This window comes from Plectropomus leopardus, chromosome 19, assembly GCF_008729295.1.
Source record: "Plectropomus leopardus isolate mb chromosome 19, YSFRI_Pleo_2.0, whole genome shotgun sequence".
NCBI lineage: Eukaryota > Metazoa > Chordata > Actinopteri > Perciformes > Serranidae > Plectropomus > Plectropomus leopardus.
This window is the reverse complement of record NC_056481.1, coordinates 6,613,277-6,636,564: the sequence shown is the minus strand read 5'-3', so window position 1 is coordinate 6,636,564 and position 23,288 is coordinate 6,613,277. Positions and strand designations below refer to the sequence as shown.

The 23,288-nt window shown below is 39.4% G+C and overlaps 1 protein-coding gene across 4 annotated transcripts in view; it reads left to right on the top strand.

Annotated features, from left to right (window-relative positions):
* sdk2b (sidekick cell adhesion molecule 2b) overlaps nucleotides 1-23,288 on the top strand; it is a 375,326-nt gene that overhangs the window by 248,278 nt on the left and 103,760 nt on the right. For all 4 annotated transcript variants that reach the window (XM_042508531.1, XM_042508529.1, XM_042508530.1 and 1 more), the window contains exon 2: nucleotides 7,776-7,935. In XM_042508531.1, the coding sequence (XP_042364465.1) occupies nucleotides 7,776-7,935 (160 nt within the window). The remainder of the gene's footprint in view (nucleotides 1-7,775; nucleotides 7,936-23,288) is intronic.

Here is a 23,288-nt window from a genome sequence, read left to right as displayed (position 1 = left end):
TAAACATTGACATAGTTTTTGAACAAGGTGCAGGAGTGATGTAGTTGACGAAAAAGCCAGTTGGCTCCTCTGCTCTTTTCTGATCACATAAAGCTAATCTTCTGTCTCTGTCTTTCTTCTCATCTAGCAGTAATACTGGACTATTATTAAAATAATGTAGAAAAGACAATAGATAGGATAATGGAACTATTATGGCAGATTGGCACTGCAGAAAAAGTTTTGGCTCGCTCGTGGCTTCCACCCTTTGGGCTGTTTCCACCTCCTGTCGGTAGTTGAGCCCCCTGGCTTTGCGGTGCTTCGCAAAGTTTGATGATGACGTCTGTTTGAGTACATAACTTTGAATTAATTAGTCATTTGATCCATGGTTTATATAAGACACATTGACTAGTGCAGCTTCAATTGCATTATTATTATAGTTTTATTAATAATAATAATAAATTTCTTCTTTTTACTGTCGTTACTATTTTATTATTTATTTATGTATTTCACTGTTTTTTATTTTTAGCTGAAGAAATAGGAGTAGTAGAAATACTTTAGTATTTTTTAAAGCAGTTTTTCACAATTTTTGAACTTTTATGGAATAAACATTTAATTTATCCATGAAAAAGCAATTGTTAAACATTAATTAAAAAATCATTAAATGCATACCTAAGTTATTATGTCAGCTCACGTCCCCGGGGTGTTTCTCTGCTGCTGCGTGTGCTGATTCCACACTTAGATTACCACTGATGAGCTCTCATAGACTTCCTAATGAGAGGGACTATTGGAGATACTCATCGGTGATCAATGTTTTCTTTGGCCTCGCACCTTTCCTGTGGATGAATGAGTACCTGTGTACGGGTGATACGGTATGCAAGCTGGCGGTTTGTTTGCACACCTCTCTCTCCCTCTCGCCACAGTGCTTGTCTGTCCCTTTTTTGCTCTTTTTCCCCGCCTCTGTCTTTCTTCTGCCTCCTCCCTCGTCTCTCTTTTATCTCTTCATCGTAGATAAAAGCAAAGCGCACATCGCCAGGGAATAATTAGTCTCGGCCATCTCAAATCACGATTGCACATCTCAATCTCCCTCATTTTTGCAGCCTATCTCCCTCTGTGTCAGGCATAGTATTAACCTGCACTGCTTTGGGAGATGCCCAAGCACTCCAACTCTAAAGGTACCTCATAGTCTGTTTTACATTTTATCTCTGTTTTGCATCTGTTAAGCCCTCTGCTTGCCATGCTGCTCTCTCATATATCTTTTTCACTTGTTTTTTTTTCCCTGTATCACTTAACCTAAGTTTTCATTTTGTCTTTGGTTCATTGTGTATTATATCTTTGCACTGACAGACACTTAACTTCAAAGTGACTCTTTGATTAGACCTGTCTGTTTTTTTGACTCCGCACTTTATACCTCTGCCATGTCGAGGCTCTTTCGTGTCTGACTAGCCAAAGGGTTCACATTTTAACAGAACAAAGTGCAGTCGGGGGGCACGATTTCAAACTTGAAAATGATAGGTAGTAATGTGAGATGAAGCTGACAGATCAATACTGTGTGGTGCTTTATTGAATCTCCTGTGTTATTCTGTTTGTCATAAATATTCATTTATGACGGCCAGCCTACAGGTTAACACAGCGCCCAGGTTCTCAAAAGTCAGAAGTCAGAAACACCAAAATGCTGTTTATCAATAACCATCAAGAATGAATATTCATTGGTTAACTTATTCAGATAAGTCATGTACTTTTGAACTGCAAACATCTGTTGCTCATGCTTGTAATTTCTCTTATTTTTCCTTATTAGTTATCTTTATGGGTACCATGCTTTATATCCTTGATGGTTTTTTTTGTAATTGTTTTCCTCAATATAGCTTAAGATAACATTTCAATCTGCCGGACACTATTTCAAAAAACAAGCTAAATTAAAGACCGACATGTGTAACAAGGGATGCACAATAATATCGACACATCCTCTGTATCAGCAGATACTGGCTCTTAGACGAAATATCTGAATCAGCCAACATGCTGTTTTCTGCCGATATCACAAACCAGTGTTGACAAAGTGAACATATATAAAACATCAACCCTATGCTGAAGTTTTTTTCTCATTTGCACAATAAATGGATATTACATACATTCAAAAGCATTGTATTTTATGTCTCCATCTGCTGGTGGGCCATCATGATAAAAATATGCCTCATATGATGTTAATTCCATTACAGAAGAGACTTGATTATCACTAAAATTAGGTTGAAAAAAAGTGGATATATCAATATCAGTACTGGTATTAGCCTAATGAGTTGTTATATGTTGGCATATCAGATATCTGCAAAAAATCCAATATCGTGCATTCCCAGTGGGGTAAAAGGGAAAGTTGACAGAAAAGAAACCTCAAGTACAGTACAGACATTCCCCCAAAATACAGCGGTATTTTAACAAAGTATTTTTACTTAATTAAATCACAAAATTGTTCGTTTTGGTTAACCATTGACATCCCTAATTTTGTCCAACCAGTTCATATTAATGATGGTAGACTGATTCTGTAATCCACTGCAACTGTGATGTCCCCGTAATGTCATACATCTGTATTTATACGGCTTATATATTTTTTAGAGAAGCAGACACATTGAACTTTTATTTGGTTGGGAATTTTATTGATGTTTTTTAATGGTTTTTTTTATGTAATTTGGGGTCAATTTTGAGTTTCCAATTAGCCTATAGTGCATATTTTTGGATTTGTGGGAGGAAACCTGAGTACCAGGAGAAAACCCACGCAGACACAGGGAGAATATACAAACTCCACACTGAGACAGGTGGAGATGTCTCTGTGAGGCTGCAGTGCTAATCACTGAGCCGCTGTGCTGCCCTGAAATTAGAGGGTGGAGAGGGTGGAAGAGGGACCGTGGATGGAAGGAGGGGGTGAGGTAGATGGAGGAGGGAGGCTGGGTTGGAGGGGGGTTGGAAATTGAGGGTGGGAAGTAGAAGGGACTGACTATTGTCCAACCTTACTAAAGCCACCCACCTTACTGTCCCCATCAAACTGGATGCACCCTGTTCTTGGGCATCCAGTTTGATAAACACCTCTTTGTCTCTGCTTTCTCCTCCTTTGCTTTCTTTTTCATGTCAGCCTTCTCCTTCTTCTCCCTCTCTTTCTCATGCATTTTGCTTTTCATTGTCTGCAGCTCTGTCTCGCTATCTTCAGTCTGCCTCCTGCGAAACCAGACCACTCTTCTCTTCCACTTCAGTTTGAGACAGAGCTCCTCCAGTTCCTTTTTCTCCTCCTCGAGCTGTTTTACTTTTGTCTTCATTTGTGTCTTTTGTGTCCCCCAGCTCTTTTGTTTCTCTGCAAGGTCATTTTTGAGCTTCTCCTCCTGCTCTTCCTTGTCGTCCTCCATCTCCTCTACCTTCGTCTCCAGCTCTTTTACTTTCTCCAACAGCTCTTCTTCTTTGGTCAGCAGATCCTTGAACTTCATCTCCAGAGCTTTGTTTTGCTGCAGAGCTTTCACTTTGGTCTTCCAGCTCAGTTCTGTCTTGTTCAGGTCCCTCCTGGACTTCTCCTCCAGGTCCCTGTATTTTACCTGCCAGTCTTTCTCACGTTGGATGCATTCTGCTTCTTTGCGCAGCAGCTCGGAGACTTTCTCTCTCTCCTCGTCCAACATTGTTGCCATGAATACTAACATTTTCGCGTGCGGGGCGTTATCTCCCTGCTCAGCCTGGAAATTGAGTCTTCTCTCAAGGAGGAGGATTTGGTACTCAAGCTTTTTGATGGTCTGTTGGCTCTTTTTGTTTTCACTATTGAACTCCTCCTCCTTGGTGTTAAGAAGCTCTGTCAGTCGACTTATTTCTAGTTGGTTGTCATGGCTTTTCTGGCAAACCTCTTCCTTTTCAGCCACTAATGTTTGATTTTGCTCCGACAGGTTGTCTATCTGCCCCTTCAGGCGTTCGATCTCCTGTAGAGCATTATGAAGGGCATTTTGAGGACCACCAACTGATCTTCTCCCATTTTGGGTTTTTTTTCTTCCTTCCATGGCGCTGTCTGTAGTAGACTCTTGTGCGCAGAAGAAAGTGGTCGTCTTTAGCAGACTTAAGTTGTCTGTAGCAGACTTAAGTTGTCTGTAGCAGACTAGAGTTGTGTGAAGCAGAAAGTAGTTTTCTGTATCAGTCTATGGTTGTCTATGGTCAACTTGTCTGTTGCCTACTGTGGTTGTTTTGCAGAAGCTCGTCTCTGTAGCAGATCCAACTTGTGTGAAATACAAAACACTTGTGTGTAGTGAATATGTCTGTTGAGCTGGTGAGGTATACTTTCTGACTCGCAGCAGAATTCTAGAATGCCGCATCACAACCGGTTCCATTCCGTGGGGCCTTATATGGAATTCAAACACTCTGAGCCTCTTGTCCATAGCAACGGTTGCCGAGGCTCATGCTGCAATTCACTGCAAGTCAGAAGTTGATTATTCCCCAGTCGGTATTCCCAGATTCCCATCTAAATGCGTCCCAGTGCATTTGCTCCAGAGAACATGGATGGATGCCTGTAGCAAACCCGATTTTGATTGTCAGGTCTTTGAGCCTCAAAGGCATTTACGGAGGACCTGAATCAATTACCACAGCGCCATTAGAGAAGAGAAACAGTATATGAAGTAATAAGTCTTTGCTTGTCTTTGTTCCTAAAAATAACTTACAACTGCTTAGCATTGTGTAAGCAGGTGCTGAGTGTAGTAGTGTAAAAGACCACAGCCAAAAGCATAAAGTTGTTGTGAGCATTTGTTTAGTGGCGACTGGAGGTGGGACTCCCAAGAGGCCCCATGATACAATATTATAATGATTTTAGGTCATGATACGATATTATTGCTATTTTAAACATGTCGCAATATGCCGAGTATTGCGGTAACAAATACTGAGATATATATATTGAGATTTATTACCTTTTTTCTACTGCAAATTATGTCCGCAAAAAAAGTAAAAATTTCTCAGTTTTCAGTCAGTTTCGAGTGGACTGAAAAAGTAACTGATTTTATTCTAGAATATTTTAGGCTACCAAAATTTGTATTCATAATGTTAATAATTTCTATGTTTAAAAAAAATATATACTTGGCGTTCATATATTGATACAAATTGCCATACAAAAAAATATTCTACTATGCAGTGTGAATTTTTTTCACCCACCCCTAGTGTGAACAGAAATGCAATGGCGTCAAGACTTCTCAAGCTCAAATCACCTGAATGGAAATGGCAGCTACAACATTCTTACAGCACGTTTTGCTGCACAAACATTACATGAAGTAAAATCATTTATGAAAAGGTAATTATGTTTGGTTCACTGAGTGCACCACTAAGTAGCTATGACATCAGTCAGCCAATTCGGGCTAGATGGATTTTGCCTGAATTTCAGACTTGCATTCCAACATTAAAGTTTTTCACATTGAAGGTTGCTTTTTTCTGATTTCTAAACACAATGGACCACAGCATTCATATCACAACAGCGGCACGAACAAAGGTTGCTCAGTGAGAGCATTTACAATTGATTAAGTTTAGAATTGAGAACTGATTCAATCATTTTTCAATCAAAAATGTCAGCAAAAATGTCCAGCTTTTTTTTAAATTTGAGAATTTTTTGCTATTCATGATTTTTTTTTATATAAATGAAGAGTCTTTGGGTTCTTGACTGGTGGTTGGACAAAAGCAGTTTAAAGACTTACTTTGGGTTCTGGGGAATCGTGATCAGCTTTTTTTCCCCAATTTTTTGACATTTTCTTGATGATTAATTAATTAATTTTGAAAATAATCCGCAGATTCATCATTAATGGAAATAAATGTTAGTTGCAGCCCTAACCTCGATGATGAAATACCTTACCTCATGCTATACTATTACTGTAAATACTACCTGAGAAGAAATCTTCTATCAAATTAAACATATACTTCCAGTAACTTCAGCAGAATGAAAGTGAAAAGCTTGTTAATCATCTTTGTTCTTTCACCCTGTTTTACTTTCATCCCCTATTTTCCTCCCCATTCCTCCTCTTATCAGTCTACCTCCGGCGGATTTGTCGAGCCGAAATTGAAGAACCAAATATCAGCTCTATAGATCATTTTGACAGTTTAATTTCAATGCGTGATTATCAGTCAATTTGATAATTATATTATCCAACCATCCAATTAATGTGTTCTATATTTACAATGATCATCAAGTAAGCTCTCCATCTTTGCGCCATTTATTACCGGTGAGATATTAGAACCACGAGGGACCTTGACAGTTTGTGTGTGAGGCTTCATGATTGAGATATAAAAATCTGTGTGTGTTGCCCATGTTCACTATGTGCATCGCCCTGTGGAGAGGTTCTCGCTGGTCTTCGTGAATCCATTCCTTCACACTCAACAGAGCGTGTTGAAGAAACACAGTGAGAGCGAAAGACAGAGCGAAACGGAGTGGAGGCGAACGAATGATGAAAGGATTTCATGCCTCCTCCTCGGCTTTACTCCTCTCCTGTCTGCTCCGTCTAGCTCAGAGGAAAGCTGTGCCCTGTGCCAATGAGTTACTGACACACAGATACACAGAGCAGGAGATGCAGGAGGAATCCTTCTTGACTTGATGCCTCTGCTTCCACTTTCCTGTTAGGGGTGATGGAAAAAGTATAACGATCCTTTACTGAAGTAAAAGTACTAATACTGCCCTGTGAAAACAATAAGTAAAAGTCCTGCATTGAAAATGGTACTTAGAAGTGATGATTAGAAGTGGTACTTGAAGTGTTAAAAGTAAAAGTACAGAATACAGAAAAGTCAGACCAAAACAAAAAAAGGAAAAAAACAACCATAAAAACCACACCCCCAAACTCAAAATTATTAAGAAAAAAAAGAAAAAAGCATCTAAAAACCCTCAAATTTATAAAAAAAAAAACACAGCACAAAACTTAAAATTATTAAAAATAACAATGACACTTTGATAAATCAACTACTTGTTGCTGCTGTCCGTGTATAAACAGTTTTGTAACTTAATAGATGACAAAACATATTTTATAAACTCTTCAGTTTTTTTATCTTAATTTGTAAAGTAACAAAAGCATTTAGATAAATCTAGTAAAGTTAAAAGTACAGTATTTCCCTCTGAGTTGTATTGGAGTAGAAGTATAAAGCAGCATGAAAAAAAAATCAACAGTAAAGTACAAGTACTCCAAAGTCATACTTAAGTACAGTAATTCAGTAAATGTACTTAGTTATATTCCATCATTTCCATGTTAGCCAGGAACCTCTGAGCAAGTTAAGATCATCCAACACAATCAACAGTGCCCCAGATGAGATTAGGTAGCCCCAGATCAGACACGTTCAGAGTTTTTTCCATCTGGCGAGATGCAGCGTGGTATTTACATGGCACTGATAATCAAATATCGCAGGGTTTGCTTTGTCTTAGGTGAAATCCAAGCATCTGACCATCTACAATCTGTTACAGTCGGATAGACGTAAGCATCGACTGCAGTTTCCTCTTTGTTCAGGTCTTTTCATTCAAATGTTTTTCTGTAGCATGACAACTTGATGTTTGCTCCTCATCTATGCCTACCTTATCAGGATGAAAGATAAGTTCACACTCGATAAATTTCTTTTTATCCCGAAAGCTCGCTCTTTTATCCTGTCATACGTCAGTCCGTGTTTTTATGCACGCATTTGTGCCTCCGGGTTCACGGAAGTGTGTGGGATTTTAGAGTGGGTGTTCTTTATTCGGGTGCTTTTGAGGTATTTTCCATTTGCAAGATGTCTTATTAAAATAATAAAAATAAAAAATAAAAAACTTCAACTTTGTTCTTTATTCTTTACAGATGACGTGCCTCCCTACTTTAAAACGGAGCCAGTGCGCAGCCAGCTCCATCTGGAACGCAATAGGCTGGTGCTCACCTGTATGGCGGAGGGAAGCTGGCCACTGGAGTTCAAATGGATCCACAACAGCACAGAGCTGACCCGCTTCTCACTGGAGTACAGGTGAGGAACAACTTAATACCTCAGATTAAGACAGAAAGTGAAGGAGATGTATATATTACTGACTGATTGTCTTGAACGATTGGTCTAATAAACAGGATGGAAAATTTAACTTGGTTGGAAAGCTACCATATTTGCACCAGAGCTGAAAGTTTCTGGTACTTGCTATCGCCAGTAACTACCTACTTGCTTTTGGCTGTGTTGCGTTTCATTTTCAGAAATTATCACAATATAAAACGTGCTTTGTGTTTAAAAAGTACAAACGTAAGACAGCAGTTTTTCACCTATCTTTTAAGTGGTTACAGTTTAGTATGTTACCTGTGAGGAACACGATCTCGAGTACACAGCTGATGTCCTGTGTGGTTTGTTTACATGACGTTAACAGAAGTGCATATTAACAGTAAACGGTGTGAACAGAGAGGTTCTTGCTTGCTTGCTGTTAGGACACAGTGTTGGGCCTAGTCTTGCTAAAAGATAATAAACATAATTTTCTGGAATATACAAATTACATTTTTTTACACTTGTTTATTATCTCAAATGGACAAGAAAGATGATAGAACATTTGCAAAGCTTTTTTTTTTATAGAATCTGCCTAAAAAGGTGTCAAATTAAAGTAAAATTAAGGTTTCAATCTCCAAAACCCTTTTCGTCCCTTTAGGGCAGTGTATTATTTTGCATGTACATTTTTTTCCTACATAGCCAGTTGTGTTTTTTATCACGGAATAGCCTGCTAAATAAAGAGACAGCTCTTGCTGTTGCCTTTTTTTTCTCGTGCTTTTTGCTTCCGCCTCTCTACTTTCCCCTCGTGGCTCTGTGACCTCCATCAGTCTCTCTAGAGAGGTAGCACACAAGCGAAAGGCGTGAATGCGAGTTAGAGCACGAGATAAACCGTCTTTAATGGTAACTTTAAGATCACGAATGTGGCAAACATTGCTCTTATCTCAGAGAGCAGTGTGTCGGCCCCGAGTGTTTGTGTGTGCGCACTGGTGTGCAGGCAGCAGTGTAAATGAAGCACTCGAGGATTGAAAGAAAGCTTGTTGACACACACTTTGCTGATCTTAGCTGAACTGTTGTCTACATGTGTGAATGTGTATGTGAAAATAACAGAGGGTGAACGTACAGGCAGCATCAGCCTTGTTGATGGTGCTGGGCCTTTCTCCCAGCAATCTGGAGACTGATAAGACCAGAGTGGGGACAGTGGGGCAGGAAGGGCAGAAGTGACACACAGATGCCGAAAATTGATCAGAATGAACTGTACTTGAGAATTACACTGTCTGTTTGCTCAGGGCCTCTTTTGACTGTGTTATTGGGTAAGTGATTGAGTGATAGAATGGGTGATTAAACAAGCAGTCAGGCACAAAGCTGGGCAGGATTATGCATGTGTGAGTGTGTGTGTGTGTGTGTGTGTGTGTGTGTGTGTGTGTGTGTGTGTGTGTGTGTGTACTGTATAAAAGCATGATTTAACACTGTGTCAAATGGATACTCCAGATTTACAGGAAATGTGTCATTTTCTCAGAAACAGTTGTTGCACTTTTAGAATCACACTTTCCCTCGGATCAATGTTTCTTTTTTTTAGCTGACATCCCATTGGTTTATAGTTCAGAACGACGCATTATTGTGCTAATGCCAACCAGATACTGGAGACATTGAAAAGACTTTTAAAAATATAGAACAAATTATTAAAACTACTTTCAAAAGACTAATATCTGACACCCTCTCACATCTGAAGAGAATTATTTTAATCAAACACTTAAAGATTTTTGCTTACATCTGGCTTTTTAAAGTAATATCGAAGGTTATAATAGTAGGCATGTTATGCGAGTGATAATGAAAAGCAAAGCCCCTTATGTGATGCAGTAACACCTCTTGTAGCGCCTGCTGCGTCATGCCCGAGGGAGCCAGTTCCTACAGACAAGCACATAGCCATAGCATCATGTGACATAGAAAAGCAAAAAAAAAGTGTTTCCAATGCTGCTTTGCAAAATATGGAAATATGCGAAATATATGTGAGCGTAAAAACTTTTTTTGCGATAAATGTTGTTTTTTTGAAATTGACATGTTTCCATTAGGCGTATTTTGTATTTGCAGCTTCATTATGCGCAATTTTAGGGTTAATGGAAACCTGCCAAGTGAAATCCCTTTAGAATTGTTTGGTGTAAGGCCATCATAACATTGAGTGTCCATTTTTTTATGTATGTCAACAGCCTTCTGCATGCGAGTCCTGTATATGTGTGTGTGTGTGTGTGTGTGTGTGTGTATGCAGTCCTCCTCATTCCTCAAGTCGACCTTTCTCCGTGCCAGGAGAGTATTTGAGCAGAGTAGGCCCCCATATTAATGAGGTGATGGTAGAGGTCCCCAGTGCTGAGTGCTGGTTTAAATATTGACACCATGCGACTTGACCTTGTGTCCTCTGGCAACCGATCAATACTGCAAGGTGTGTGTGTGTGTGGGCATTACTATTCAACGTGTGTGTGTGTGTGTGTGTGTGTGTGTGTGTGTGTGTGTGTGTGTGTGTGTGTGTGTGTGTGTGTGGTGTGAGAGAGAGAGAGAGAGAGAGAGTGCTGGTAAAAGAGAGAGAGAGCTGCTGTAAAAGAGTTTTAAAAGTGATCTGCCGTGGAGAGTGCCACACTTGGGAGAGAAATAGGCTCAGCATTGACTGCTGTCACATAACAGCAACATCACCTGAATAGGATCTGAGTGCCACACACACACACACACACACACACACACACACACACACACACACACACGTATTCACAGCATTTGGCCGGCATCCTGCTTTCTTTGTTCCTAAACAATCTTTTAAAAGATTTATCTCCAAATGAAAATTCAGCTTAATTAAAATTGAAGATTCTATCCAATACAATTAAGGATTTTTGAACCCATCAGCTGGTCAATTATCCTGCACACAATGCTTAAGTAGATCAGTTGGTCTATAGATACACAGCACTACTTTATATCACATGACCAAAACCTCAGGGGCGTTTACCTGGCATGCCACCAGTCTTTATTCTGCCAATTAACCTAGAAACTTAATTATTATGGTTAATTATTAATCAAACCTCAGGAGAAGTTTTTGTTTGTCAATTGGTTCTTGGCTGGGTTGGTGGAGTGTGGCCTCTGTTTCCTGTAGGGAATAGACAGCGTTTCTCCAATTTTCATATTGTAATGAGACGGACAGATTGCAAAAAAAAAGAACATCTTAAAGGACTTAGCAAACACACAATCTAATCAGAGGCCAGACACAAGAAAATGAAATAGCATGATAGAGAGGACATGACAGTTCCCAGCATCACAAGTTCATGCTGATTGCCTTTTCATCTCAATGTACTGAATGTTTCTTGTTGTTATGAAGTTTTGAGGAGTGAAAATTAGTTTTCCAACAATACAATTGCAACTGAAAGAGTGCTTTTTTTTGGTCAGCTCTGCTTTCATATAATCAAGAAAGCAAAAGAAAACATAGAAAATTAGATTAACATTTGGACAGCTAGTATAATAGAGAGTCACTTCCATCTCTCCAGTAATGATCGGTCTTTGCAAAATGTGACATTGTGTTCAGAAATAGGCCAACGGTACATTTTTTATTATGCATAAAAACCAAAAAAAAAAAAAACGTGACCAGAGGCACCGTGTTTTCATGTTGTCCATGTATGTCCTATTCTCGTGAACAAAATATCTCAAGAAAGCCCTCAGGGGATTTTTCCAAACCTCTCAACAATGAACTCATATCATATATCATATGTCAAGGTCATTGTCTGTCTAATTGTTGTGAACATGATATCTCATGAACACCTTGAGGGATTTTTTTCAAATTTGGCACAAACGCTCACTTGGACTTAATGAACTGATCAGAATTTTGTGGTCAAAGGTCAAGGTCAATGTGACCTTGCGTCCATCTCATTCATTCTCGTAAATACAATATCTCAAGAGTGGCTCGAGGGAAGTCCCGCAAATTTTCCCACGAACATTCACTTGTACTCAACAATAAACTGATTAGAATTTGGTTTTCATTGGTCAAGGTTACTGTGACTCAAGAATTAATATGGTAGCTATGACGTATATAATAGGATAAAATGATGAAGTGATGACAATTTATATACAAAAGGTCAAACGTCAACTTCACTGTGACAGCATAATATTTTGCAAAAAAACACTTTTCTGGTCATTACTTAACATCATAACTCAGGAACAGAAGGGGAGACTGTAAGTGCAATTTGTTTGCACAGTTTATACAACACAGCGTTAATGCTAGTTTTACAGTAGATAGATTAGAACTAGATTAACTTGCAGTCATGTATTTCCTGAAAATCCACATCTTCCCGTCTCACTTCACACTCATGACTTTGCTTTCATCCTTCCTCTTTGTTCATCCTGTCTGCTTCAGTTAATTCCACTCATACGTGATCTGAGCATCCATCTTATTTTTTTTTAATTTTTTTTTTAACAGATATAATTCATGGTGGCTCTGAACCAATTAACACAAGTTCAACACAATATTATTCTCTGTCTGGGAAAAGAGATGACGAATTCAGCTTGCTAACTAGATGAAGATGAAGGAAAAGCAGAGGGACAAAGTAGCCATAGATGACAACTTGTTTAGTGTGTGTGTGTGTGTGTGTGTGTGTGTGTGTGTGTGTGTGTGTGCGCGCGTGCGTGCTTTGGACTCCACACACCAAAAAATCTTATGATGATGTGATACACATGATTGAGTTTCAAGCCATTTAATTTGACGAATGAATGTCCCACACAAGATTGGATATTGTTCTATTTTTCAGAATTATTACTGGTTTCAACTCTTAATTATGTTTTTAAGCCTTCACGCTGATGACAGCCGTGGCGGAAACATTATGCTTTCAGATTGTCTGTCTGTCCGTGTATCCCTTCCCTTTTTGTGAACGTGAAATCTCAAAAACACCTTTAATGAATTTCTTCAAATATGGCACAAGCCTCCAACTGGACTCAAGGATGAACTGATTAGTTTTTGGCGGTTAAAGGTCACTGTGACCTCTTATCCATCCCATTCTTGAAATTTCAAATGTCAAAGGTCAATTTCAAATGTCAAAAGTCACTGTAACCAGTCAAAACAGTGTGCCCATGAGCAGGTTTTGCAGTCAGTTGGATGTGCCATGTTGATGTATTCAGATCAGGATCAGGTCAAAGTGCATGTATGGGAAAAGAAATTGAATGAGGAATTAACAGAGCAGCAGATAAAACCCTGAGATTCAAATTCGATAGTTACTCAATTCCATTCTCATTTTCCATCTTCCATCGTCCCTGTGTGTTATTTTCTTGAGTTTGGCACCATTCAACACCTCTCACAAATCAATGCATTGCTCATACTGCTGCTGCTTCTGTTCACCTCCACACTCAAAGTCAGGTTAAATTCAAATAAATTATATTTGTTGAGCCAGTTTTTGTGACGATCTTTTTCTATTTAATATATATGCATTTACCCATTTGCTCTAATTTATGCTCCTCAATGCTCTGCAACGTGGCTTTGAAGAGCCCTAACATTGTAAATAAAAGCAATAAATGAAAATTAAATAAAATAAATAATAACACGAGTAGATCCACTTCACTGAATGAAATGATGGAATCCTTGAAAACACTGCCTGCTGCTTGTCACTGGCCACTTTATCGGGGACACCTGTTCAACTGCACATAAACACAAACATCATATCAGCAAAACATAAGGCAGCAACTCAATTGATTACTTAGGCATGTAGATGTGGTCAAGGTTATCTGCTTAAGTTCAAACCATGCATAAGAATAGGGAGGGAAGGCAATTTATATGAATCCGAACATGGTTTTTGATGCCAAAAGAGCTGGTTTCAGAAATTGCTGCTCTGGTTTATAGAGAATGGTGCGTTATAAAGAAAACATCCAGCAATGGTGGTTCTCTGGGTGATAATGGTTTTACATTGCCCCTGAATACAGTGGCTGAAATGCGTTTGCCTTGTCACTCTGGTTATTGCTTTTATTTTCTCTGGTCATTCTGTCTGGTGACAAAGTGACAGAGTCTATGGAGCACTGATTCATGTATCAATATGAGGGACTGACCATTAAAATCTCAAATATAAAATATATCAAATAGATGAAAATAGTTGGAACTCTGGCAAGCACCCCAAAAACTTCAAAATCCCAAATGTATGTTTTTCAATTCTGTCATAAATGCAGGTCCTCTTCCTATTAAACTCATTGTATGTGGTGCACAGCATGCACCACCAGAGCTCAGTCTCCAGTCTCTACTGGTTGAACAGGCAGCTGAGCTAAAACACACTGCGACATCTAGTGGTGGAGGGAGAAGTTACAGGACCATAAATAGGCAGACAGAGGCCGCGGGGAATAAATCACGTGAATGAATGTGAAAATTGGTGAATTTGGGCTCTCCGCCAAACTGGAGGGGGTGATTGTTGGAATGGTCGACTTACTAACGAGATTACTAGCAAGGAAACAGGTTTTATTATGTGTCTGTTGAGTTTGAATGAAGTTTGTGTTATGATGAGTTAATGTGGCAGTTAGACCTCGTCAATCTTATGCGATCGAGAGAAAGCTGAATTCACAAAGTGTGCAGTTGTAGTCTCTGTCTAATAATGAATTTTTGGGTTTTTATTAGTCTGAAAAGCTGAAAGTAAGTAGGAAGGTATGAAATATTACATACCATCTAAACCTAAAATTCACTACAAATTATGTGATGCGATCATGTCATCATGGACCAAGATTTTTGAGGATGTTTTCAGCAGCTTTTTGGATTTAAGCCACAAACAGGCAGGCAGTTCTGAAGGCAAAAAGGGGGTACAACCCGTTAGTGGTAAGTGCACAACCACATACCATCCTTTTTCAGGAAAAATATGTAGGTAGACTTTAACAGAATGTGAGACAGACTTTGTTATCCAAAAACAACAGAAATCAAGCATGTGTTGTTGAACTGCGTGTTTGATCCATTTCAGTCAGAGTTTTTGATGTAATATCATCTATGATCCATTGTTTAAGATCAGTGATATTCTTGCTGAGGAGACGGAGTAGCAATAACTTCCCATTAAAGGAATAAAACATGACTGCGCTTTGGCCAGTTCTTGAATCACAACATGTCCGTGACTGGTGGTGCTCGGACAGAGCCAGCCAGGCAACATTTCTCTCTGGATGACCTTAATGGATTCCCCTCTGTAACTAAAAACATCCATTTTCTATCTCCCTGGCATTCTCCTCCAGAGCCATCACATACAACAGATGTATTTATTTTTTTTACCTTTCTCTCTACCCACTTGCACTCGCTCAATCCATGGTTTCTGTGGCTGAGTGGAGTGAGTGAGTCTGGAAGTGCAAGTGTGAGAGCGAGAGAGAAAAAAACAGAAGGCTTCGTTTCATTATGCGCCTTTACAGTGTTTGTGTACGAGTGTCTTAATGAGTTTCAGTGTCATTGCAGTGTTGGCAGGTACAGCTGCTTTTTGAATTTGTGATCCACGACCAGCCAACATTAAAAACATTTCTGTATAAGAACATGGACATCTAATTACATTAACAACTAGACCGAATGTTGCACTGCTCGCGTTAATGCACTATTCTCTCATTCCATGAATACTTGTGGACATGTATTCACTGCTATGTGTTATGTTTGTGTAAAGTGTCATTATGTTTCCTTTGCCTGTTAGGATAATCATACTTATGACTGGGTTTACACAGTATGGTATGATTCTGCATAATGCTATGTCTACAGTTTAATACAGTGTGATAGAAACATACTGGTGAGGTTCCCAAACATTTAGTGCTGACCTACATTCAAAGCGAGCTGGCAGGACTGCTGGTGTCTGCAGGCTTCTCTCTGATTTAAACAGACCCACAGAATAAAATGTGCTGCTGCTGCTGCTGGTATTGTATCATAGAGTGTTTGCAATCGGACACGTGTCAGAGAGCTGCTGCAATGAATAACCCAAAGCCTGTATATGCAGAGATTGGGAATAGATAATTTGGAATATGGAATTCATAGAACGGTTTCAGAAATGAGGTAATTCACACCCACATCGTTTGATTTGATTAAGCACCAACTGGCCTCACAAATGTCTGGTTTTAGACATCAGGCTGCTGATAACTGTTGTCTTAATGCTGTTGCAGATGTGGTGCCACACATATACTTTTTCAGTTCTTATTTTTTCAGGAAGGTATGGACATTTCTTTTTTTTCTATAAAGCCCCTTTTTATGTCCCCGTGATGGCAATAATTGTGCTTGGAGGCATTGTGGTTTCAGGTTGTCCATCCCATTTCTGTGATTTCTGTGATACCTCGAGAACTGATTAGATTATTTTGAACAAAAGTCAAAGTCACTCTGAACTGGCAGTCCTATCTCTGTGAAAAACCCTCATACAGACATAAAGCGTGATAATAACATTGATTTCTGGGAAAAAAGACAACATACAGAGATACAAGGTTTCTACCTGACAGCAGCAGTAATGCATTTCATGAACTTTTGACAGTTAGTCATTTTTGATACTCAATTTTATACACTTATTGGACACATGTGTGTCAAATGACTTTCATACATGCCCATGCTTCAATCAGCTAGTATAATGTCATATGTAAACATGCAACCACAAACCAATGCTGCCCATCAGGGATGTCTCACTGCTTTAAAGATTGTGTAAAGCATTGGCTGTGTAGCTCAGGGGAAATTGGCTTTTATATGGATCAAGGCCAGCAAAGTCTACAGAGAACAGAATCATAAAGCAGACAAATGAATTGGCTTATACAAAATGGTGTAACAAAATACAGTTGACAATAGTTTGTGTAAATTGTTTCCATCAGACAGTTGTCCATCTGCTTAATCCTCAGAAAAGATGGAACATATGGAGGCTGTCCCTCCAGACCTGTAGACGAATTACCCAATATTGATTTCCTGTAGCTTAAGCCACTATTACCTGTCATGTGTTGTATGTGATGGGATCTTGTTGTCTCTTCTTAAGATCAGAATGAAGACTTTCATCCTATAGAACTGAAAAGATGATCTCAATACATAATTCAATACACTTTCAAAGGACATCTCCTTCAAAATATTTAGTGCATTATTGATTTGCTGCCACCTGCGTTCAGAGACTTCACCTATAGCTCAGTGAAGAACAGGGAATGTTATTGTCACATTTAACTTGTTGCTTTCCGTGCTGGGTATTTTAAGTTTGATATGCACAGCAGGAGCATATAATCATCCCATCAGAATAATGGCACACATCAATCCGTTATGATCCCTAAAATAAATATGTAATTAGGCTGTCGAGAGTAATAATCTGCATCTGCTATTGCCTTTGTTTATGTGGTACTGAATGTACAAGCTGTTAAAGCCTCAAAAGCATGCCACAAGTGAACTCATTAACGGAAGTATAGTGACATCAAAGTGTTGCAAGAGGGTGATGACCTTTTCATAAACTGAAAATGATACAACGCGATTAAAAAACATCATTACAAGTGAGCCGTGACGCACTGTGCCTTGTTTCTGCTTTTATTATGAGTTGTGAAATAATTGTTGCTCGAAGTGGTGTGTTGTAAAAGACACCCTTTTTAGATCAAATGATGTGCCATGTTTAGCAGAGAAAATACATAAACCCTAATGACAGGGAACATTTTTTAAAATGATAGCAAAGCATTGATGCTAGCGACAAAAGACGTGTCATTATGGTCTCAGCCCAGATTAATGATGCCTTATGATGTAGCATGATTTAGTGTCATGTAGTTTGGACAGGAATCCTCAACTTGCTTTGCCAGGGCCCCACTTTTGCAAAATGACAGAAGGCAAGGCGGCAGTCGCAGCAGCCCGGGCATTTCTAGGGTTTTAGGACATTTCTAGGTTGGACCTTTCTATGTCTTTTGGATTTTAGGCCATTTCTATGATTTTAGGATGCTTTGAGGATTTTTGGAGGTTTCGGGGATTTTAAGACATTTATTGGATTTTGTGATGTTTCTATGATTTTAGCCCATTTTTAGGAGTTTTTTGGGGGATTTCTTGGGTTTTGGGGTATTTTTGTGATTTTAGGATGCTTCTAGGAGTTAAGGATGTTTCTCTGATTTTAGGATGTTTCTGGGATTTTAGGATGTGTCTAGAATTTTAGGGCATTTCTACAGTTTACATTGCGAGGACATTAGGCGCTTAACTAGAACCTCTTTTGGGGGTGGGTGGGTTGGGGTACCCTCCACTGACACTTTTTTGATAAACAAGCTATTTTTTGATGCTTTTTTATGCACTCTGGCACTTTATGTACACTTAAAGTACAAAATAAGTTCCCAGTGTGAATCACTTTATTCTCATTGTGTATTAGAAAATGTTTGATGGGCCACCCAGCACCCTATCAGAGGTCAGATTTGGCTTTTGGGCCATAAGTTGAGTATCACTGATGCAGCATGATTTACTGTCATGGAGTGAGAGTATGATTAGGTTTTATATTCTGACTGTGTAACTAGCAATTTTAGTAAAATGCTATTGGATCTAACCTTGGCCACAGGTACAAAGTGCACTGCAGTCTTCTTCAATCACGGATTATAGTTTTGCCAGTCATCCCCCACCACCCCTCCATCTTTCCCTCCCTCATTCTCCATCCTCCCACCTTTTCATTCTCCCATATTTTCTCCGCCGTCCTCCTCCTCCGATCCACTTCGTACCCTGTCCTCCCTCTTTTCTCATGTCCCTCTATCCCTGCCACTCCTCCATCTAATCATTTCTCCTGAGTGGGGCTAATTAAAGGGGATCTGACGGAGTGCGCTGACCACAGGAACATCAATCAATCTCTGTCCAACACGGCAAGCCCCCACTGACTCCCCCAACCTGCTGCCGACACGTACAGCTCCGCAAAGGTTAATTGTATTCATTATATAAGGGACAGAGCGAAATAGGGAGACAGAGTGAGAGAGAACACTGTCTAAAGTCATCCTGAAGGTCCTGGCTTCGGGGTGAATTCTCGGTAGGCGTCAGCGAGGTTAAACTTGGAGCAGCGACACCACCTGTCAGCTATCTCTGCCTTAATGTCTGCGTCTTCTCCACCCAAACTCTGGTGCTACTTTTTGACTTTTTTTTACTTTTCCTATGCACTCTTCCATCATCTGTTCACCTCCTCTTCCTTCCATCTATGCATAACATATACGTAATTGTATTAATTTAGTTGATGGAACATATGAAAGGAGCCACACATCATTAATAGAGCCTCTTGATTAGTTGATTAAGCCTTAACAGACTTTGGGCAAAAACTCATTTAGTCTTGCGGGTCCAACTGACGCTGCTGCTAATGAGATTTGATACCACTTCATTTTTTGTTATAGATATTAACAGCCTTCGAACACACCCGACCATTTGTTATTCCACCACTACTTCCATTTGGTGGCAGACACTTCCAAAGCACAAAGGCAGCTTTCTAGACATTATCAAGCGATCACAATAACACTGGAGAAACTTTGCTTTGTACTGATGTTAATAATCTAGCATGAATTGCCAATTTCCTGTCGCTGTATTCGTAGAGCCTGATATCATTTTAATGTCGGAAGAGTTCAGTTTGGGAGAGTGGATTGCCTTGTTTTGTGTTTCCCAAAACAATTAGCAGTGAGTGACATATACATTTTCCATTGACACAGAAGCTGTGATTTCTAGAAGCAGTTATCTTAACATTTTTTCACTCCAAGTATGAAAAATATGCAGATTGATACAATCTTCAAACACAATCTGATCAACTGTGTCAATCTCATCCCCTTTTTATTGGTGCGCAGAACATGTGGAGGCTTCATGGTTGTAGCAAGGTATAAAGCATTGATTCCATCTGCTTTTTATTTATCCAGTGTATAAAGTTGTGATTGGTCTATTATGTCTCAAATTGGTGGAAAAAGACATCATTGAGCACAACATCAGACCTGAATCTGTGTTTTAGAGGTCTCTGGAGCCAGGCAACATGCAAGGTGTGCACTGGTGTTACCTTTTCTTGCGTGCAACAAACAAATCAACAGGTGGCCGTTCTGAACGGGTGACGGGTGAATGGGTCCAACAAGAGCAGGACTTTGACTCAAGAGACTGGTGTTTATATCAGTGTGAAACTAAAAGTCAACTTTGAGTTACGTTATCGTGTGAGTTATACACTTGTAGGTTTTCCTAGACCTAACCAAAACGTTATGTTGCCTAAAACAAACCGCTGCTCCCTACTTTGTCCCTTGAGTCAACTTACATGGAGATCTTCTCCTAACCTTTACTCCAGTGTCCACTAAAGCATATTTTTTCCAGCTAAAAATGTGAGGCGCTACTTAAGAAATTTTGAGCTGGAAGCTTTTTAGAGGAGGAGCTTTTGAGGAGGTGCAACGTTTTATCAGTTGACATCCTTTGGGTGCATGTGATTGCTTTGATAAAAAATGTCTGTGAATGAAAGACAGCGCAAGGAAGAGTTCTTGCGCTGGATGCTCTTTTTTACATCTTTTTTTTTTAAAAAGCGTAGCTCTTTACCCAGAGTTTAACATTTTTAACTCCCAGTGCTCAAGAAAAAAAAGCCCAACTAGGAGCACTCAGCGCAGAATTCATGCTCAAAGCCTTGTCACTCTGCTACCAGTTATAAGGTAGAATAAATATGAAGCTCTCTAATTCCAAATATTTTCACAAATATGCAGCTTCTGATAAAATTACTTTGGGGGGAACGGCCCCTAACCAAATAGTTTAATCACCTGAGTGTAACTGCTGACCCTGTCTGCATACTGCCAGACATCAAAATATGGCAAATGGGGATAAGATCACTTTGTCTGGACTCTTACACATTGCCAGAAACTGAGTGTCCTAACAAATACATGACTTATATAAACTGGTTACAAATGAAAGGAAAAACCCAAATTGACTGGATAAACAAGAGAATTGCAGATGCTCCCATACAGAGCTTAATGGGGGACTGATTGGTTTAATGAGTATGAGTGTTAGCGCTCTCCACCATCATCATCAAAACACTAAATGAAAGAATATCTTTTGGAGGAATGGTGTTCATCCTGTTCAGAGACTTGAAGAATCTCTGCCACAGCACATTGAAGTTGTTCCGGCTGCTCCTAATTGGATGTTGGTTTTTCTTTTAATTTGTCACCCGTCGGTGCGTGTATGCTTGATATCAAGTAACTTCACTCTGAGCAACCCTGAAGGCAGATAGACGCCTGGTCCTACTTTAAAGCTGAGTTTTTGTCAGACTGATCAAAATCACAAGGACTTCAAAAGATATTCTCGTTCTTTGCAGGAAGGTCTGTTAAAATATTTAGATTTTGTATTAGGTTTTATTCCGTAAACCAGTGTGTTTGGTGAACTAATTTTACACAGCCTCTTAGAAAGAATAATTTCATTTTGTTTCTTTTCTGTAAAGCCTTTGGCAGTGTTTGATAATGTGTGCCTGAATTCTTTAAGAATCTGTTCATGTACTGTTTGTTTAGGCAACATCATACATTTTTAGCACTTAACTGCTTTCAGAAGAACAATTCTTATCATGCCTCTTATTATGTGACTCCCTAGGTCTCACTTTCAGCTTTATTTTTGTGCAAGTATTCAAACTTTCCTGCTAACAGCTTGTTGAAAGCACTTCTGAACTTCTGAATTGCTCTGTTTTACTTCTCTTTTATTCACTTAAGCTTTTCCCAAACATTTGTTCATGCAAAAAGAAAAAAAACTCTTTAAACAAAAGGTTAAATCACAAAAAAACCCATTTTCAAACAAATTGCATGTGGTTTCTATAGAAACCAGTGCATCCCATCACTGAAGGCTACTCTCTGACATCCTGCCTGGCAGTGTGCGAAACACTCTCAGGCACATAGCATGGAGGAATGTGACAGCAAATATGGCAAGCACACTCCTAGTGATAAGTGTTTCACCTCCCACCATTTATTTTGACAGGAATGTGTTGTGCTAGACTCAAATTAAACATGTATAGCTCGCTGTAGGCTAATTCACAACTTCTGCATGTTGTGCCTCCATCTAACATGCCATTAGAGACGTCAACAGTTGGCCGCTCCATGTATCTCCCACCGAACCACCATTTATTAGTTATTGGAAGGCTGTTAAGAAGCCGATGCCTAGCGTGCAAAGCAGACTGGATGCCCAATCTCTGAAATGAATTGCTTGAATGACTCAAAATAGACAAAATCTGTTGTGTATCCCAGAGCTGTTGAGGTTATCTCTCACAGATATACCCTGGTGTACTGCAGATATCGAAGAGACACATGCACACAGTCAAACAAACATTGATCACTGATGAGTATCTACAGGAGTCTCTTTCTCAAGCCAGTGGGATTGTTGTTAGTTCACAAGTAATGCTGTTTAACAGCTGTTACACGCATACACACACATGCACACACACACAGAGGCATTACGAGTGTTTTGAATGGCCACTTAAAATCATAATAGCTTCCTCCTAGCTGCATCACACTCCCCGATCTCTCTACAAGAGCTCTGTGTCTTGTGTGTTTCTCTGTACTTTGGTTGCAATGAATCACACAAATGAGGACATCACTTTTGTTATGCCTTGATGGCATTCGTGTTGCACTCAGTTGTGCCCACGAAAAGTAGCGGAAGTCATTTTGTGAGGAATAAAACAAGAGAGATTGAGTGAGAAGTTCAAAACCATTGCTGCACAAAGTGGGTGCGATTGTCAGATTGTTGCTTTCACTTTTTTTGGTGGGGGGGGACACACTGGGACTTTAGTTTATTCTCAAAAACAGTACAATTCAGGAAACAATGAAGATGTGAAATTGGTTGCCCTGATAAGCTGTCTAACGCTTGAGAAAATTGGGCCCAAACACTAAGCAGATAGTATATGAAATGTGTTTACGAAAACGCTGTCTAGGTTTAAAAAAAAGAAACTGCATTTATTATATAGTAACATTTACGACCTAAAAAACACAGACCAAGAGGCAAAAAATTTGCTAAACTCCCAGATAATCATGCACACCAAATTTTACTCCCCTAGGACCATGTCCCAGGGATTTATTGAAGAATAAAGCCTTCCTGATGTCCATTTTTTTCCGCTTCTAGTTGTCAGAGGAAGTCAGGGCTTGTATCATTGGATGCGGAAAATGGAGAATATAGCAGTAAGACTTAGTTCTAAGTCTCTATGACAAGGTCCAAGAAAGTTATTCAAGGAAAATGCCTTCAGGATGTCCATTACTCCCACTTCCTTTGGTCAGAGGAAGAGCTTAGATCGGGCCCAAAAATCATGCAGGACCCTAAATGAACCTGCACAGTTTCTGTCAAAGCCTGACCAGTGCCCGACCCACAGCAGCAGTCTTGGAACTGAGCCCAAAGACCCAAATTTTTACTGTAAAAATAGGTCCATAATATATTACATTTTATGTATTACAAAATAAGTATTTTTTATTGTTAA